Here is a 19,941-nt window from a genome sequence, read left to right as displayed (position 1 = left end):
GCTAAAGAAGACTACGTATATGAATATATGATATATCCCTGAGTCAACGAAAAGACAGCATGTATGCACCAATAATACATACAGGCATACAGCAGGAAGCTTCAGCTGCTACCTCATTTTTTTTTCTGAATCGCATCTCATTCCAGGTCTCTCTCTCTCAGAAAAAACTCTTGTCGGCTTTCCTCTTGTTTTTTTTTTTTTTTTTTTAAAATCTGTTCTTGTTTTTCTTTAATTAGTTGGTGTACAGTTTGTAAAAGGTGCCAATGGATTGCTTTAATAAAGGAATTCTAGCTGGAGAAGCAGGGCCGGTTAATGGATCTTGTACAGAGATTATTGTTGTTCGTCATGGTGAAACAGAATGGAATGTTCTTGGGAAAATGCAGGTTAGAATATTCATCCTGAGAGTTGACAGAATACACATACTATTTGTTCTAGGACTAGAGCTGCTAACTTGTAGTATATAATCCATAAAGGCATAAAGTATTTTTATTATTGTTCAATTAATGGATGTTTCAACTTCTTGTCACTGTTTTGTGTTTCATTCCTTTCACAACCAAAATGATAGACTAATAAGCTCATATCCACAATGTCTTTATATCACAAGGTGATTCTGGGCTATATTTATTATCTAGCGAGCTCGATGAGTAGAGCCTGTCTGATAAATATTCGCTAGAAATTTATAGTAATGCATAGCACAAACTTTGCTCCTGTAAAGAACCTGCATGCAGTAGCTAGATGCGTAGATGGTACTCTCATTATACTGCTGAATTCTTGCTTCATTTATATGCAATTATAAGGTTGTTTCTTTTGGTGTCTGTTTGTAAATCGTTTCTCTACATCTTTGTTAATGCTCCAGGGACAGACAGATACTGATCTAAATGAGGTTGGAAGACAACAAGCTGTCATGGTAAGTAAGCTGTGATATTCTGCACTGGTCTAGGTTATTTTGTTGAGCCCGTGAATATAATCCTTTTTTTTTTTTGTTGTTGTAGGTTGCTGAGAGACTATCAATGGATCCTAATATATCCGCTATATATTCATCTGATTTGAAGAGGGCTCTCGAGACAGCAGAAACAATAGCTTCTAGATGTGGGCTTGAGGTTTGTAACTAAAACAATACAACTTTATCCCTCTTTGGGGATAACAAGGGGGGGCTAATAATGGAGCTTGAATTTGATGAGATGAACTAGAATTTCAGTATAGTAGGTGGTAAATATGTTGGATTTGACCAGTAACACTTATGTAGAGACAAATGACCGACTTACTAAATGTTTTTTGTTCTATTCATTTTATAAAATTAAGAATGTTTCAGCAAAACTTAGTTAGTACAATAAGATTTTGTGGTTATCAAATTTTTTAAAAAAATTGACAACTTAGGTGAGATTGATCAAATATAAACCAAGAGTAAAAAAAAAAAAAAAACAAAAACAAAAATTGAAGTGACTTTTCTGACAGTTTAAATATGCATGAATTAGATTAATTTGTTAGATCAGAAGTGTACTGATCTGATACGCATCCATGGTAATTAGCTGCTCATAAGTTTTATATGGGTCTCATTATCAGGTTGTTACGGATAAAGACCTTCGGGAAAGACATTTAGGGGATCTTCAAGGACTTACAGTTAGTGAATCACCCAAGATTAACCCTGTAGCCTTTGAAGCATTGAGGTCTCCTAGAAACGATCAAGAAATTCCGGTGTGTATGGTCTCCTGACTCCTACTCTCTTTTTAAACAACTCTAAATGGTCCCCTTCTCCCCTCTTTGCTGAATTGATATGTTAATCTTCTATGTGATTATGGAATAGAATTACAGTATTCATTTGAGTCAAAAGCTCATTTGAAATCAAAGATTTCCTAATATAAATTTTGAAGATGTACATCATCATCTGCAGGGTGGTGGTGAAAGTCGTGATCAGTTGATAAGAAGATGCACATCTTCAATGCAAAGAATTGCTGAAAAACACAGAGGTAATGTTTAGGGAAGCAGCAATTAGTTACTAATTTTGTATCTAGGGCCAAAAAAAAAAAAAAAAAAAAAATCACCAATGAAGTAACTTTTATTTCTTCTGGCTGATTTTTGACATTTCAGGAGCGCGAGTAGTTGTAGTAACTCATGGGGCTGTCATAGATAAGCTATACAAGCGAGCTATACCTGGCGGAACTGCTGGAAGGTTATGGAATACATCTATAAATATATTTCAGTTGTCTGAAGAAGACAAATGGTCAATCAAATTATGGAATGATAAGAGTCATCTGAGAGAAACTGAATATCTGGAATCGGCTTCAGGTGGAGGTGATGCTTCAGGCTAGCTAGCTTATGCTTGAATTTCTGGTACTTAATTATTAACTCACGAAGAGACTTGCTGTATCGAGGATTGCAGTATTTTACTGTTGTTTTGTACTTTTGTTACTTGCAAACTGTATTAGTTGCAATGTTATTTGACATGAGTGGATTTAATGACTCGAATGAAATATTAATAAAGAGAGCCAAATGCTGGAAATCTATTTTTTTTTAATATAATGGTACTCTTGCATGTCATTATAAAACAATTATGACGTTCATTGATTCATAGTAGCACAGAAAACATTGTTGATGCTGCATCTGCTCATTTGTATATCTTCTGACCATTGTGAAATGTAATCGCAATTTGATGTTTCTTTCTCTGGTTCTGGTTCTGGTTCTGGTTCCATCCTTCCAGGTCTCCTCTCTTTCTCTCTCCATCGAAATACCATCATGAATCCATTATAATTTGGTTGCTTGACTATACTAATGTGTTGTACTTCATTAAGTTCTTTTGGTTGATTATAAGTTGTTACAGAACTATGTACTGTATATTGCTATTTTAGTTTTACTATGTTTTGGGACTTAAATATGTGGTGTAAGGATATTTAAGGGATATTTGTGGTGAAACTGTATGGAACACTCTAGGAAAAATGCAGGTGAGCTCTTGAAAAAAATGTTTCTTTGTGAAGTATATAAGCAAATAACGGAGTATTACTCAAAACTATTTAACAATTGAAGAAAAATAGAATTACAGTTTTTTAAATTCAATACAAACAATGGGAATACCTGAATAAAATTGGTATATTTACTCAAACTTATTCTATTCGATTTAATGATCCAGGGACAGTCAGATATTGATCTGAATGAGGCTGGGAGACAACAAAGCTGTTGCAGCTTAGGCTTTGTTATAACGTTCTGATTTAGGCATGGTATAGTGCAAGAGATGCGTACTAATATAACTTGCTCACAACATTATTTTTACCTTGGCCATGTGTGTAACCAAATATTCTAAATCAAAAAATTTCAATTAGGCCTGCTAAACAGGCGAAGCTGCTATATACTCTGAGTTGGACACCCTGTACAGTATATTGATGTAAAACCCCTCTCATAGCTGATTGTTTTTAAGAGTTTCTTTGGGAAAAAACCTCTGTTCAAAAAATCCTTGGCACTTTTAAGCCCTGAGAAAAAGTACCATTCAAGTGGAAATCGCAAGAGGAATCAACATCAGAACAGAAGAAAAAAAAATGTTCGTCCACTTTCATAGTTTAATACAAGTAGTACTATAGTAAAGTTAAGGAAATAATTAATAATTTAAGATTTTAAGTTGACTGCTAAAGAAGACTACAGCAGGAAGCTTCAGTTGTTAAACAATGCCTATCATTTCTGCTTTTTTCTGAACTGCTCTCATTCCAGGTCTCTCTCTGTCAAAAAACTCTTGTCATCTGTCCTCTTTTGTTTTTTTAAATCTGTTGTTTTGTATACCTTTAATTAGTCGGTGTACACTGTACAGTTTGTAAAGGGTGTCAATGGATTGCGTTAGTAAAGGAATTATTGCTGGAGAAGCAGGGCCAGTTAATGGATCTTGTACAGAGATTATTGTTGTTCGCCATGGTTTAACAGATTGGAATGTTCTTGGCAAAAGTCAGGTTAGGCTGTTAACTCTATTCATCTTCAGAGTTGACAAAATAAACATTCTATTTTTCATTCATGTTTTGTGTTACATCCCTTGACTTTGTGATGACTGACTACAAGTGAGATGAACCAACCACTCAAACACACCATACCCCGAATTTAAGATTTTAATCATGGTGTAACTTGATGAAGATAATGTTCATTTTTTGCCTTTATAACAAAGTATCGGATCAAATAAGTCTAGATAAGGGCAATACGTTCCTTTCACAACAATTTATCAGATGTATTCAAGAATTATTCAGGTGAAAATTAGCCTAAAAAGGGGAAAAACAACTTGTATGCAATACATGATATAATTATTTTATATTCCAGCTTTCATTTGTATTCTCTGTTTCAAAATTTAGGCTGTTCTGTGTATCCACATATGTCTTTATATCACAAGGTGTTTCTGGGATGTATTGCTTTTCTAGCGAGCTCGATTCTATCTTTTTGATAATATAAGTAGAACCTGTATGATAAAAATTGACTAGAACCTGCAGCAGATGCCTACATGGCACTCTCATCTATGCTGCTAATTAAATTCTTGCTTCATCTATATGCAATAATAAAGGTTGTTTCAAGTATTCTTATCGGTGTCTGTTAATTATTCAAATCTCTACTTCTTTGTTAATGATCCAGGGACAGACGGACATTGAGCTAAATGAGGTTGGGAGAAAACAAGCCATTCTAGTAAGTTAGTTATGATATTATGCACTGATCTAGGTTCTCTTGTTCAGTCCTTGAATGTAATCCTCTCTCTCTCTTTTTTTTGAGGTTGCTGAGAGACTATCAAGGGAGCCTAATATATCCGCTATATATTCATCTGATTTGAAGAGGGCTCTCAAGACAGCAGAAGCAATAGCATCTAGATGTGGGCTTGAGGTTTGTTACTCGTCAGTCAAAATAACACAACTTTATCCCTGTTCGGGTATAACAAGGGGAGCTAATATTGGGGCTTGAATTTGATGAGATGAACTAGAATTTCAGTAGAGTATGTGGTAAAATCTTGGATTAAAAAACCAATAGTTAAATAAAAAAAGAAAGATACTGAAGTGACTTTTCTTACTGGCAGGTATAGTGTAAACCTTTGATAACAGTTTAAACATGCATGTATTAGATTAATTTGTTATACCAGAAGTGTACTGATATGATATGTTTACATGGTAATTAGCTGCTCATAATTTTTATATGGGTCTCGACATCAGGTTGTTACAGATAAAGACCTGCGGGAAAGACATGTAGGGGATCTTCAAGGACTTACATTTAGTGACTCACCCAAGGTTAACCCTATAGCCTTTAAAGCATTGAAGTCACCTGGAAATGATCAAGAAATTCCGGTGTGTATGATCTCCTCTTCTTTTTTAAAAAAAGTCTGAATGCATGATTCCCTTTCTTTGCTGACTTGATGTGTTCATCTGCTATGCGACTGTGAAATAGAATTACAGTATTAATTTGGGTCAAAAGCTCATTTGACATTGAAGATTTTCTAAACATTGAAAATACATATCATCATCTGCAGGGTGGTGGTGAAAGTCGAGATCAGTTGAGAAACAGATACACATCTTCATTGAAAAGAATTGCTGAAAAACACAGAGGTAATGTTTAGAGAAGTTGCTTTCAGCTCTTTTATATCTAGGGATAAAAAAAATTCCAATGAAGTAATAACCTTTTTCTTCTGGCTGAATGTTGACATTTCAGGAGCGCGAGTAGTTGTAGTAACTCATTATACTGTCATAAAAAATTTGTACAAGCTAGCTATACCTGGAGAATCTGTTAGTGGGATACGGAATGCATCTATAAGTATATTTCAGTTTTCTGAAGGAGACCAGTGGTCAATCAAATTATGGAATGATCAGAGTCATCTGAAAGAACTAGGATATTTTCCAGATGGAGGCGATGCTTCAGGCTAGCCAGCTTATGCTTGATTTCCTGGTACACGATTATTAATTCGTGATGAGACTTGCTGTATCAAGGAGGATTGCTGTACTTCTTAATTGTTGTTTTATTATTTGCAAACTCTGATAGTTGCATCGCTATTTGGCATGAGTGGAGCTAAATAGTTTTAATAAAGAGATCCAAAATGCTGGATATTTCTGTACTTAATTTAAGGGTACTCTTGCATATTCATAGATTCATAGTAGCACAAAAAACAATGCTGATGCTGTTCAGCTGTAGGTCTTCTGACGATTGTTTCTTGATCTTACTCTGAAAAATCAGAGGTAAATGAGATGCATGTCTATAAATTTATGACGTATTTTGATCCAAACCTATACAGACATGAGGGCATGAGGCAACGTAAGGCCAATTTATTCATGTGTACAGAAGCTGTACTCATTAGGTACTAGCTCAGAGCTAATTAAGGTGTGAATGTGTTACGTGGAGCTTAGGTAGTCTTTAATAAACTAATAGACGCGTTAATGTTTAACTAAGCTGAGTTGTTAAGATCTCTAAGTAAACCAGGAAAGGCGTGTTAACATCTAATAGATATGTTAAATTAGGTTGTCATTAATAAATTAATAGACATGTTCACATAATAACATCCCCAAGTCAACCAGGAAATGCATTATATACATAGCTAACATGATCTGCATCTTCCTCCTCATTATAACGAAGTCAAACATCCGGCCTCCTCCTCATTTCATTCCCTGCATCTTTTTCCTCCTCATTATAACGTAGTCAGACATCCGGCCTCCTTATTTCATTCCCTGCATCTTCTATAATCAATGGCAGCCTCTGATTCCAGCAGGTCAGCTCTTTCTTTGCCTCTCTCTTTTTGTCTCTGTCAAAATACTATCATGCATTTATCCATTATATATATAATCTAGTTGCTTGACTATAGTACTATATTTTACTCTTTAGTTAATTGTTTGTTATTGAGTGATTTTGTACTGTATATTGTATTTCAAGTTGTACAATGTTTAGGGACTTGATATAAGAAATATTAAGGGAAATGGAGCAAATTTAAAAAAAATGAAACTTCTATTATTTGGCTGTTGGAAAGAAGCTTAATCATTTTCGTTTGGGTGTTCCACTTGTAAAGGGTGAAAATGGAAGATGTTCCAACTAATGAGTCTTGTACTGAGTTTATCCTTGTTCGTCATGGTGAAACTGTATGGAATGCTATTGGAAAAATGCAGGTGAGGTCATATCTAAATTTTATATCCTCTTAAGTGAAAAAAAAAATGTTCATTAAGAAGGTACATAGCAAATTATTACTCGGCAGTCAGACTTGTAATTCTATGTGATTTAATGATTCAGGGTCAGGTAGATATTGACTTGAATGAGGCTGGGAGACAACAAGCTGTTGCAGTAAGTTTTGTAGTTATGTTCTGTATTATTGGTCTGTTTTTGTTCGATTACTTCCTCACTCACATAATTCTAATCATCTATGTTAAAGGTTGCTAAACGCCTTTCAAAGGAACCTAACATCTCAGGTATATACTCATCTGATCTGAAGAGGGCACTGGAGACAGCTGAAACTATAGCAGTCGAATGTGGTGGGCTTGAGGTGAGATTTTTTACTCTTTGGACTATTGGACTTAATCAGTTTTGCTGTTTGTTTTCAGTTCTTGATTTTAGGATTGAAAACTTTGTATGCTAACAATAATCAATATTTGACAGTAAAAATCCTCAACTCCATATGAGAAATAGTACATGTGAATCAGCAAAAAGTAGTTTGATCACTAAAATTCAATTTAAATCGCCATAAAATTTAGCTATGATTAGTAAAGATCAAACCTAAGAAATGTAGGTTTTTACCTTACTACAAGTGTCTAGTTAGATGAGAATGATCTAGTATTAACTAAACATAATTGCTTCCTGCTTGTATCTTACTCCATTTCAGGTTATATGTGATCAAGACCTGCGGGAAAGACATTTAGGGGAGCTTCAGGGAGTTGTTTATGATAAAACAATATCCAAAATTTACCCAAAGGCTCATGAAGCTCTCTTGTCAGGTGAAGAAATTCCGGTGTGTATCATTTCTTTTATCTTAAAAAATTATCTACTATCATAAAATTAAGTTGATTGATCGATCTTGTATGGAGCAATGGAGTAGCATAACATATGTATCATGTATAGTTGTAAATTTAAGTAGCAGCATTATTCATCTTTAGTTGAAACTCTTTTGAGTTTAGACTGACATGTGACATCCAAACTAAAGACTATATATCTATCTAAGCTTTTGAACTTCAACATCTATAGGGTGGAGGTGAAAGTCATGATCAACTGTACATGAGAAGCATAGCTTCACTGCAAAGAATTGCCAAAAAACATAGAGGTAGATTTCTACGTAACTGTGCTTGTAGACTTGTAGTTATGAACTTATGATATTGGAATAACAAGCTAAGCAGCTTATATGTTGACACTGCAGGAGGGCGAGTGATTGTAGTAACACACGGAGAAGTTATAAGAATTTTATATAGGAGAATTTTACCTTTTGAAGGCCTTCCTAGAATATCAAACACATCTGTAAGTATACTTCAACTGTCTGAAGGAGAGGTTTGGTCCTTCAAAACATGGAATGATGACAGTCATCTCAGAGAAGCAGAAATAGACCTGGCAAACGGGTCATTTGGGTCAAGCTCGGGTAGGGTAAATTTCGGGTCAGCAAATATTCAGTTCAGGTTTGAGTCGGGTTTCAGGTCAAATTTGGGTCAGCACTTTGGGTTAAATTCGGGTCGGGTCAAGTTTGGATTGGGTCAGCACTTTGGGTTAAATTCGGGTCGGGTCAAGTTTGGATTGGGTCAATTCGGGTTGAGTCAATTCGGGTCGGGTCAATTTTTAGGATCAGTTTACAAGTCGAGTCAATTTCGGGTCGAGTCAATTCAGGTCAGGTCAATCCGAGTCGGGTCAGTTCGGGTCATGTCAAGTTTGGGTCAGGTCCCCAGAATAAATTCACTTTTAAAAAATAGTTGAAGAAAATAAAGAAAATCGTTAAGAAAATAAAAAAAATCATGAGTACCTATTACTTAGAAAAGAAAGAAGCCCTAATTTAAGTAATTCACCATTTAACCCTAGTCACTTCATGTATTGGGTCACTTTGGGTCGGGTTAATTTGGTTCGGGTCAATTTAGGTCAAGTCATTTCGGGTCGGGTCGGATCGATTCGGGTTTAAATCAGGTCGGGTCACTTCGGGTCCGGTCAAGTTCGGGTTTCAGGTCATTTTGGGCATCTAGTCATACTTGAGTCAACTCTATTTTGGGTCGGGTTACTTCACGTTCGGGTCATTTTCGGGTCAATGATTTTGGATCAACTTTCGGGTGACGAGTCGGGTCAGGATTGCCATGTCTAAGCAGAATATCTAGAATCAGCACTTGGTGGAGGAGCGCAAGGGATTAAACATAAGTTGTGAATTTTTTTATTTTATTGATTTTAAATGAATTGTTTCATTTGACTAATTATGGTTCTCAAATTCCTTATTATTATGCCATGTCATCTACTCAATTTCTCAATATCCCACGTCACCTGTACTACCAACAATACGCCATGTTATCTCAACTATATTGACAAAAAAATATGGATTAGAAAGATCGAACACTTGACCTCTTGGAAGCAATGTTATTATTTAATCATCTAGGCTAATAGTCAATTATGTTTTGATGTTGCACACTAAATAACATTATAGTCAATTATGCTAAATAACTTTATTTAATCATCTAGGCTAATAGTCAATTATGCTTTAATGTTGCATACTACATAGCTACTATTAATGCTCTTAAAAATTAGCAGTGCACAACAATAAAAGTAGTATCTTGGGCAACACTTGGGCTACTCACTAGCTTATCTACTTATATTAAGGATACTCTTGCATCTCAATTATTGGAATAGTCACAGCATTATTCATTGATTCATACTTTCATAGGTTCATAATAGGCACAGAACACACTAGTACTGATGTTGTTCAGCTGTATTGCTTCTGACGATTGTGAAATGCAGTCGCAATTTGAAATCACATGTAATGTGCAAGACATGGGTGAAATTATATCTAGGACTTGCTTACTCCTGAGTCTTGATTCACGATTTAGATTATGCCTTGATTACATGGATAATTACCAACTTCTCTAATTGGAAACTCTGCACTGAAGCCTAGTGAAAGGCAAGGGTGCTATACTGCTATATATCAATATATGTATTACGGAGTTATGACCTTTTGAGTTAGACACAAGTTGTAAGCAGTATCTATAGCCTATAGATTGATGTAAGGACCCTTTCTGAATTCGAAGTATTTTATAAGCTAAGTAACAAAGAAATAATACAAACTGTTAGACAAAGTGTATATACATACTGAAACTCACACAAAATAATCATCAGCTGAACGTTTCTTAACTGATGCATGTCTATGAAATTAGAATGCATTTTGATCCAAACCTATACAGACATGAGACGCGCAATGTAAGGCCAATTTATTCATGTGTACAGCAGTTGTACTCAAGAATTGAAGCTACATACGGCTGATTTCTATACCTGGAGAATTTGTTAGAGGGATACAGAATGCATCTATATGATGCTTCAGGTGATATGATGCTTCAGGCGATATGATGCTTCAGGCTAGCTAGCTTATGCTTGATTTCCTGGTACACGATAATTAATTTGTGATGAGGCTTGCTGTATCAAGGAGGATTGCTGTTCTTCTTTATTATTGTTTTGTTATTTGCAAACTTTAATTGTTGCAAATCTTGCAATTGCATGAATGGAGCTAAACAGTTTTAATAAAGTGATCCAAAATGCTGGATATGTATGTACCTAATTTAAGGGTACTCTTGCATGTCACGATCAAGTATTGAACAGTCATGTCGTTCATTGATTCATAGGTTCATAGTAGCACAAAAAACAATGCTGATGCTGTTCAGCTGTAGGTTGTCTGACGATTGTTTCTTACACTGAAAAATCAGAGGTAAATGAGATGCATGTCTATAATTTTATGACGTTTATTGATCCAAACATATACAGACATGAGGGCATGAGGCAACGTAAGGCCAATTTATTCATGTGTACAGAAGCTGTACTCATTAGGTACTATTTCAGAGCTAATTAAGGTATGAATGTGTTACGTGGAGCTTAGGTAGTCTTTAATAAACTAATAGACCCGTTAATATTTAACTAAGCTGAGTTGTTAACATCTCCAAGTAAACCAGGAAAGGCGTGTTAACATCTAATACAAATTTTAAATTAAGTTGTCATTAATAAATTAATATACATGTTTACATATTAACATCCCCAAGTCAACCAGAAAAGTCATAATATATGTGATGAATCATATAATCAAAAAAAATAATACAAACTGTTAGAAATAGTATTTATAGACACATAACAATCAGGAATCAGCTGAATGTTTTTTACACTAAAAAATCAGAGGTGAATGAGATGCATGTCTATAAAATTAGAACAAAAGTTGATCCAAACCTATACAGACATGAGTCGCAAGGTAAGGCTAATATATCTATGCATACAAAAGTTGTAATCAAGAATTGAAGCTGAGTATGGCTGATGTCTGATTAGGTACTAGTTCAGAGGTATTTTAGGCTCATCGAATATGTGAATTTTCATTTCGATTTCTAGACTAAACTAATTTGGGATAAATCTTCTGTTATCAAATCTTAAGAAAACTGAATGTCAGTGTATTTCACAAGAAAGAGAGAAGAAAAAAAAAAGACAGGACAAAAGATAAAATAAGGTGTGAATGTTAATGTTAGGTGGAGCTTAGGTAGTCATTAATAATTAATAGACATGTTAATGTTAAACTAAGCTGACTGCTGCAAAAGAACATCCCCAAGTCAACCAGGAAAAGCATCATATAGCTAACCAGAGCTGCAAAACTCGTCATCCGGCATCCTCCTCACTTCCCTGAATCTTCTATAACCAAATGGCTGCCTCTGATTCCAGGTCTCCTCTTTCTCTGTCTCTGTTGAATTACTATCATGTATTTATTATGATCTGGTTGCTTGACTATATTTGTATATTGTAGTTTTTGTATGCAGGAATTTTATATTGTATAGTCCTTTAAGCTAAAATGTTATGGGACTTGACATAAGAAAATTTGAGGGAAATAGAGCAAATATATTTAATTTTGAAACTTCTGTGATTTTGTTATTGAAGAGAAGATAAATTATTTCTATTGGGGTGTTTCATTTGTAAAGGGTGACAATGAATTGCGTTCCAACTAATGAGTCTTGTACCGAGTTTATCCTTGTTCGTCATGGTGAAACTGTATGGAATGCTATTGGAAAAATGCAGGTGAGGACTTATCTAAATTGCATATCCACTTAACTGTATGAAAAAAAATAATTGTTCATTAAGAAGTTATATTAGCAAATTATTACTCAGTTCTCGGACTTGTAATTCTATTTGATTTAATGATCCAGGGACAGTCAGATATTGACTTGAATGAGGCCGGGAGACAGCAAGCTGTTGCAGTAAGTTTTGTAGTGCTGTTCTGCATCTTTGGTTTATTTGTGTTCGATTATTCCTCACTCACATAATTCTAATCATCTATGTTAAAGGTTGCTAAACGCCTTTCAAAGGAACCTAGCATCTCAGCTATATACTCATCTGATCTGAAGAGGGCACTAGAGACAGCTGAAACTATAGCAGCCAAATGTGGTGGCCTTGAGGTGAGCTTTTCGAGTAGAGCCTCTCTATGAACTTCAGTATTTCTGTTTGTTTTTAATTACTTGATTTTAGGATTGAAAACTCTGTATGCTAACAATAATCAATATCTGAAAGTAAAAATCTGTAACTCCATATGAGAATAGTACATGTGAATCAGCAAAAAGTGGTTTGATCACTAAATTCAATTGAATTGCCAAAATTAGTTATGACTAGTAAAAATTGAACTAAATAAGTTTCGAAAAAAAACTACGTTTCAGGTTAATCCTGATCAAGACCTGCGGGAAAGACATATAGGGGAGCTTCAGGGAGTTGTTTATGATGAATCAATATCCAATACTTACCCCAAGGCTTTTGCAGCTCTCATATCAGGTGAAGAAGTTCCGGTGTGTATCAGTTCTTTTATCTTTAGATATTATCTTCTTTATCATATAATCATTGTATCTCTGCTGATATGAATTAAGTTAAATAAACTTGTATGGAGCAATGGAGTAGCATAACATATGTATCACATATAGTTGTAAAGTTAAGCAGCATTCATCTTTAGTTGAAACTCTGTTGAATTTAGACTGATGTAACATCCAAACTATGTAGTCTATATTTATATCTGTCTAAGCTTTTGAACTCCAACATCTATAGGGTGGAGGTGAAAGTCGCGATCAACTGTACATAAGAAGCATAGCTTCACTGCAAAGAATTGCTAAAAAACATAGAGGTATGATATTGGATAAACAAGCAGCTATATAATTACTTGGGTTTGTACTAACACATGGGTTCTTTTCCTCTGTTTGTATATGTTGACACTGCAGGAGCGCGAGTGATTGTAGTAACACACGGAGAAGTTATAAGACATTTATATAGGAGAATTGTACCTTTTGAAGGCCATCCTGGAGACGTATCCAACACATCTATAAGTGTACTTCAGCTGTCTGAAAGAGATGTTTGGTCCTTCAAAACATGGAATGATAACAGTCATCTCACTATCTCAGAGAAACAGAACATCTAATTCAGCACTTGGTGTAGGAGGTTCGTCGTGCTAGCTCACACCCCAATACCTTGGATTTCATTGCTTTTGGGTTTTGGCTTTATAAGATTTTTGTGACAACTGCAACTGAGTGTTACATAAGCTGTGATTTTTTTTTGAAATAAAGTGTTTCATTTGACTAGTAATTAAGGTAAACTGGAAGAATTTGGGTTGTTATAACATACTTAAATAAGCTGTGAATTTTTGATATAACTGTTAAAAAGATTAACAAAACTATGAAAAAGTATGTCTGGTAACATAAACCAGAATGAAACAAAGGTATGGTGTTTAATAAAAGCCATTAAACACCAAAACTAGTCTGTAAAAACCATTCCAAATAAACACCAAAATAAATTACACACTTAGCAAAGTGATTTTTCTTATTTCTTGGATCTATGATTACACAGCTTCATATGTTGATCTTCACCCATTCTGCAAAACATTTAAAACCCTTGTTATAATATGAGGAATGTGAGGTGAAAAGTTTAAAACTTGTAAAATACGGAGTAGTATGGGCTATATAATTTATAAATAGAAAAATAAAAAATTGTGTTAATAATCAATATATAAATGGCTAAAAAAACGTAACCATTATTTTGAAAAGGAACAATGAGAGAATGAGTGAGGGATAGCTCAAGTGGTTAGAGCTCCTCTTCCGGTTTTAAGTGATCTTGGTATTGATTCTCATCATTTGTTCTTGTGGCTCTCTAAACACCAAAAACAAAAAATAAAATAATATAGTCCCTATTATCATTCTCTACTCTATTTCATAACCAAAATGCTAAAGGACAAAAATATACACTTATTAACTCACTGCAACTCTTAAAAAGAAAAGGTAAATATTAAGATATGAGGCAAACACTAAGCGACACAGAGAGCATGTATATTTCGTTAATGGCCATGCTAACAGATAAATTGATACGGAGTACATTACAAAAATTAAACTTTAAAAATAAAAGAATAAAAAAATAAATGAAGATTAATTAGATGAATTAATATACTCTTGACATACCTGCCTGTAGTACATCTGATATTGCCTCTGCCTTTGTAAAGAGGCATTAGGCAGCGACTGCAAGGGCATAGACGACATAGTTAAACCAGCACCGTACGATGATGTCGGGCCGATGTTATCAACAAATCCTCGCCCTTGATCATAGTACACAGGTACAACCCCAGGCATCGAGTTCATATTATACATAAAGTTGCTACCTTTGCTGCTACTACCACCCTGATCATCCATTCTAGTACCACCCATTTGATGATGACTACTACTACCACTACCGCCTTGAATATCGAAATTTGGATAATTAATAGGCACTAATTGGTGGCAAAATTGTTGATGATTATAGTTATTGTTGTTAATAGGATAATTAAATGAGGTCAATTGATTAAACCCTTCAACATAAGGGTACCCAATTTGATGACTAGAGATAGGCGTTGGCTCAAGGTACGGTACCAAAGCCGCACCCTCATGATTATTATGATTATGATTATCGTTCTTAATGAACGAAATCTTTTGCCTAACAAACTCAATCTTCTGATCCAAATGAACAAGAAATTCCATAAGTTGTTCAAGAGTAAGCACATCAAATTTAGAATCCCAAGAAGGGTACTTAACCAATGCATTCTTATGCCTTAGTTTCGACAACTCTTGATCAGCCTTTTTAGTCCATTCATCAAACATGTCATACAAGTTAAGAGCCCTCTTGTACTTCTCCTCATTCGGAAACCTTACGTATCTTTCAATCATCTCCCGAGCAACCATCGGATCGGTTGCTCGGGACAAATCCATAGCATTAGACTCCCTAATGGAGTCCCCTTTGAAAGCATAAACTTCAGCTTCTGAGGATTGCTTCCCTTCTTTATAAGGGTAGATTATTATGCAAACCGGTACGTTGCATAAAATCGATAACTCGTGTGCTTTCTTAAGCAATCCTTTTTTTCTCTTCACATAAGTTGTGTTCCTTGTTTTTTCCTTGAGTATTAACTCCATTGCTATTTTTGCTCTACCCATGTTATCCAATTACTTTTTTTTTTTTTTTTTTTTTTTTGTTGAAAGAGATGGATGGAAAGAGGTGTATGTTGTAATGAATGATGTAGATGGTAATAATATATAGTGAATGAGAATGAATGTGTGTAAGAATTTAAGTTGGCTCTAGTACATTTAATTAAGTTAATTGGAATCTTTTTATACGTAATATACATTTATATGGAAAGTTTTAGGAATTAATATTAGATGCAAATATTAACTTCCTTATTTGAGCATAATCGTATCTTCCAAATTAATTTCCAATGTTTTCCCATTTACCTTTTTTACATATCGTCCTAATTGCATGGGTTGGATGTTTCTCATTTTTTTTTTCCTTTTTTATTCTATTAGAAATTTAAATAAGGTTACTGTAATATTGTAATATTCTTCTTGACAAAATAATTCACTTAAAAATTTAAAAACGAAGGTAGACTTGATTGTTAAGGGGTCAAAGTCAAACGGTCAACAACAGAAAAACCAACTAAGTATAACATGTCAATAATTTTTTTTTTCAATAGACACCCTTGACCCTTTGAGAGAAGTCATCGCCTCAGAAAGCCAAAGGCTCCTTCAAAGCCTCGTCCTCGAAAGAAGTATAGATGGTGACATTATTTCGCACATAAAATTAACACTATAATTTCGACATTCAAATTCAAATACTTGTCTTGTTGTCCATCTAATATTGATAGATTGATCACCATATGATAACAAAAATAAAACTACAGATTTGCAATAACTATTTTGATGGGATAATCTACCTAAGTAGTATTGTATGTTACATTATATAAAATTATGTAAATTGCAATTCAACTTGTGTAGATGCAATTCATATTTATGGGCGCAACAAAATCGTTAAAACAGTTGCTGTCTGCTAACTCAAAGTTGCATGTACTTTTATTAAATGATCAAAAGGGCAGTTCGTTAGTTCACTTAGTTGGATATTGATCTAAACAAGATGAGGAGACAAGAAGTTGTTACAGTAAGTTGATTATATGACATATTCTTCATATTATTGGTCGGTCCACTTGTATTTAATAATTTAAATTTATCACATAATTATACTATATAATATGTTCCTTATCTTTCATCATATTATTATCGTTCACCAAATATACATTCATCCAATTTGAATAAGATGGGGGGCAGGGGCAGGGCAGGGCCTTCTTCCTGTTTAAAATTTCTATCCATAAGTTTGGAATTGGAACACATTGCTTTCGATCAAGGTTAAGTATTTATTGACATATTTTATATTGAGATTACTTCGTAGTTTATTGTATCTTTGTATATATTAGTATACACATAACACATGCATTACACTGTACTTGTATATTTTGATTGGTATATATTTTGATATGGTATAGATTATTGTGTGATCTGCCCCCTTGATCTTAGGCGTGATTATAGGCTTGCGATATAATATACTGAGATTTTAATAAATAAATGGAGAGGGGGATCAGATTCATTAAATTTTGAAACTGAAGGAACTAACAATAAATGAAACGAGTATGTAGCTTAATTGACGTAGCACATTACTTTCTTCGATCGAACGCTGATAATATTGTAAGAGATAGAGCGAGTGGTTGTCGTAGTAACTCATGGATTGTACTGTAACATATAAGAAGTATGTAATTGTATAGGCATATAGTAACAGAGAAGTACAACCAGGTAAGATAAGGAACACATCTTTAACGAACTAATTAGTAATTACTCACTTGTTTGATGGAGACTTAAATTGTGGTCCATCAAATCATAATGGAACGATCTTTGTAAAAAAAAAATAAATAAGGGGACGATAAATTTTAAGGTACAGTCAACTGTACCATGCTTGGTACAGCCAAAAAACGTGGAATGAACATGTATATGTTTTGTAAAGAACATACAACTGTTTTGTAAAGAACATCCAGTTTTATGTTTTTTTTTAATCTAAAGAACATGATAATACTATGTAATGAACATTATTTATATATAGCCACCATAATTTGGAGACAAAATTCAAAGAACATTTAACAATAAGCAATGAGTATTATGTCACAAATAAAAACACATTATACAGATAATCAAAGAACATAAACATATATGTTCTTTTCATTTTTTTTTTATTTTTTTTTTTGTGCAAAAATGTTCTTTTCACTCTAGCTATATGTTCATTACATATTGATAGTATGTTATTTTCATTTTAGGTATATGTTCATTACATTTTAATAATATGTTCTTTTCACTATAGCTATATGTCCATTACTTTTATATATCATGTTCTTTCCTCCAAAACGACTGTACGTTGCACCGTACAGGCGCCTGTAGGAACCACCTATTGCGATAACATTTAGTCACTGAAACTCTAAATGGGTTTTGGGTTTTGGGTTTTGGGTTTTGGTGGAGGAGGTTTCTCATATATGCTACTGCGGTAGTGCCTAGCCCATGCTTCACTTCTTTGGACGATTGTTGCATTATTGTAATTCTTGTTTCTTACTTCCAACCAAGTTTCTTGATTCAAAATTCTCAAATTTTGATGGGGGCATTTACTCGAACCGTTGATTGAAAACTTCAAAAGTTCATAGTTGTAGGAGGGTTTGCACTTTTATTCGACTCTAGAAACACAAATTTTTTAATTCAGCTTTTTTTTTGTGTTAATCGTTCTACTTTATTGTGTATGAAATTGTTCAAAAAAAAAAAAAGCAATATATCTTATTTTGTCTGAACTTATTCAAGTTATTTATATATAAAATGTATGGTACATTGTAATCAAAGTTGAGCTCAAAAGAATTAATAGAATATTAGAATGGAGTGGTGGTGGTAATTGTGATAGCTTTGTGGTGAAAGTGAAGCAGTGAAAGTGGTGGCAGTGGTTTTGCTAAGAACAAACTAAACCTATCAGCTATATATCCTTCATGGAGGAAGAAGATGTTGATGCTTAACTAAAAATGATGTATTGTGGACCAGGCTACTTATAATCAATTAGTTTTAAGATAAGCTTTTATTAACTAGTCGCTAATCTTGTAGATTCATTGAAAATTCAAAGTTAATATTAGATTGGAACTTCTTATAACTATAGCAATACTAGTTACGATGTAGATTATAATGGCACAAACATTAAGCGTCGTGTGATAAGAGGTGAGAAAATTATTGTTTCGTCCCAAAGGTGAGATCATAATTTTATCTTAAAGTACTATTGTAAGAGTTCACTAGATGAAGCGAGTAGTATACTTGTGAGTTGTGACAAATGCCCCAGGCGAGTAGGCGACTTCCACCATAATAAAAACAATTTCAATAAATTGTTTAATAACGACCCTAATAGAAGAAGTATGATTGTTATGTTAGAGAAATTAGTGGATAAGAATTGAGATTGACGACAAGGAGAGTTAGTAATTTTCTCATTTTCTGTTTAGTTTTTGGCGGGAGCACTGTGTTGCTGACTTATGTGAGGACATGAATGATGTCATAAATAGAATAAAAAATAGAAAAACAGAAGCCAAGAAAAACTAATATTGAAAAAAATGATAAAAGCGCACTATCTTAGTGGGACCCAAAAGCTATTAGACAGTTGGTCTAAAGACGCGGGAATTTTACCGGTCTTGTCAATGATCATTTTGGTTGAGTTTCACCTCCTCCTCAATTCCGATCATCTCTCTACAACCCCACCAATAATAATACACAAATACTCTACCGGGCGTTTGGCAATTGGCTTTTTATCTAGATTTTTGTTGAATCCCATTGTAGCCCACTTATGAGTGTCCCTCATTGGAGAAAGATGAGAGATGGTTTCACTTTATAAGGTAGAGGGGTACCTCCTACTATTGCCAATTGGTTTTAGTATGAAAGCTCCAAAGCCTTGTTTGTGGCCCAAACTCTCCTCCTCCTTGTTCCGGTTGCCCAGGCCCATTTCATATTATTTCGAAATTTAACAATTTTAGCTTTTGTCTTTTAAATTTAGTCAAACAGTCAAAATATATGTTTCGTAGTTGGTTTTTTGTTGGCTTTTAAGGTGGCTTTTCAGCAAAAAGTTAATAGGATTAACTTTTTTTTATTGGCTTTTGACTTATTGACCCACTTTATCACTAATAAACAACTAACAATTACACTTTTACCAAACACTTTTGTAAATAGTTGGCTTAAACAACTAACTTAAAAAGTCAATCCATACAACTATTAATTCCAGCTAGTCAAAGAAGGCAAGCAAACAAGCTACAGTCAATTACCGCCGATTGCCAAACAACCCCTATAACTACACTTGGACTAGTCAGCCTAATTTACTAAGTACTTAACTATTTTGGTAGGAGAATAGGAGATGAATATCTTGCTAGTTGTTTAACTACTCCCTCCAACAATT

General features: G+C 34.1%; 5 protein-coding genes across 6 annotated transcripts; 4 read left to right on the top strand and 1 right to left on the bottom strand.

The window, feature by feature from the left end:
• Nucleotides 1-114: 114 nt before the first annotated feature.
• LOC145602223 (phosphoglycerate mutase-like protein 4) lies at nucleotides 115-2,532 on the top strand. 2 transcript variants are annotated; one of them, XM_081658397.1, is made up of 6 exons: nucleotides 115-383; nucleotides 863-907; nucleotides 993-1,100; nucleotides 1,564-1,695; nucleotides 1,892-1,967; nucleotides 2,089-2,532. In XM_081658397.1, exons 1-6 carry the CDS (start codon nucleotides 264-266, stop codon nucleotides 2,307-2,309), a joined length of 702 nt encoding a protein of 233 aa, XP_081514523.1. In that variant the 5' UTR covers nucleotides 115-263; the 3' UTR covers nucleotides 2,310-2,532. The 2 variants fall into 2 exon arrangements, with proteins under 2 accessions (XP_081514523.1, XP_081514522.1); XM_081658396.1 differs by having other exon boundaries at nucleotides 857-907; nucleotides 2,089-2,526.
• Nucleotides 2,533-3,809: 1,277 nt separating this feature from the next.
• LOC145602224 (phosphoglycerate mutase-like protein 4) lies at nucleotides 3,810-6,092 on the top strand. Its single transcript, XM_081658398.1, has 6 exons — nucleotides 3,810-3,929; nucleotides 4,594-4,644; nucleotides 4,729-4,836; nucleotides 5,160-5,291; nucleotides 5,474-5,549; nucleotides 5,653-6,092. The coding sequence occupies exons 1-6, from the start codon at nucleotides 3,810-3,812 to the stop codon at nucleotides 5,862-5,864; spliced, it is 699 nt and encodes a 232-aa protein (XP_081514524.1). The 3' UTR covers nucleotides 5,865-6,092.
• Nucleotides 6,093-7,001: 909 nt separating this feature from the next.
• Nucleotides 7,002-10,020, top strand: LOC145602658 (phosphoglycerate mutase-like protein 4). The gene is made up of 7 exons (XM_081658824.1): nucleotides 7,002-7,091; nucleotides 7,213-7,263; nucleotides 7,352-7,462; nucleotides 7,799-7,924; nucleotides 8,158-8,233; nucleotides 8,327-8,547; nucleotides 9,892-10,020. The coding sequence occupies exons 1-7, from the start codon at nucleotides 7,002-7,004 to the stop codon at nucleotides 10,018-10,020; spliced, it is 804 nt and encodes a 267-aa protein (XP_081514950.1).
• Nucleotides 10,021-12,099: 2,079 nt separating this feature from the next.
• On the top strand, nucleotides 12,100-13,567 carry LOC145602656 (phosphoglycerate mutase-like protein 4). Its single transcript, XM_081658822.1, has 6 exons — nucleotides 12,100-12,189; nucleotides 12,318-12,368; nucleotides 12,456-12,566; nucleotides 12,822-12,947; nucleotides 13,201-13,276; nucleotides 13,371-13,567. Exons 1-6 carry the CDS (start codon nucleotides 12,100-12,102, stop codon nucleotides 13,565-13,567), a joined length of 651 nt encoding a protein of 216 aa, XP_081514948.1.
• A 551-nt stretch (nucleotides 13,568-14,118) lies between these two features.
• LOC145603079 (agamous-like MADS-box protein AGL11) lies at nucleotides 14,119-15,608 on the bottom strand. Its single transcript, XM_081659198.1, has one exon. It carries the CDS (start codon nucleotides 15,597-15,599, stop codon nucleotides 14,565-14,567), a length of 1,035 nt encoding a protein of 344 aa, XP_081515324.1. The 5' UTR covers nucleotides 15,600-15,608; the 3' UTR covers nucleotides 14,119-14,564.
• Nucleotides 15,609-19,941: the final 4,333 nt, after the last annotated feature.

The sequence above is a fragment of the Chenopodium album genome, chromosome 21 (assembly GCF_948465745.1).
Source record: "Chenopodium album chromosome 21, dcCheAlbu1.1, whole genome shotgun sequence".
NCBI classification, from domain to species: domain Eukaryota; kingdom Viridiplantae; phylum Streptophyta; class Magnoliopsida; order Caryophyllales; family Amaranthaceae; genus Chenopodium; species Chenopodium album.
The sequence above is the reverse complement of the archived record's forward strand: the minus strand, read 5'-3'. Positions and strand labels throughout refer to the sequence as shown.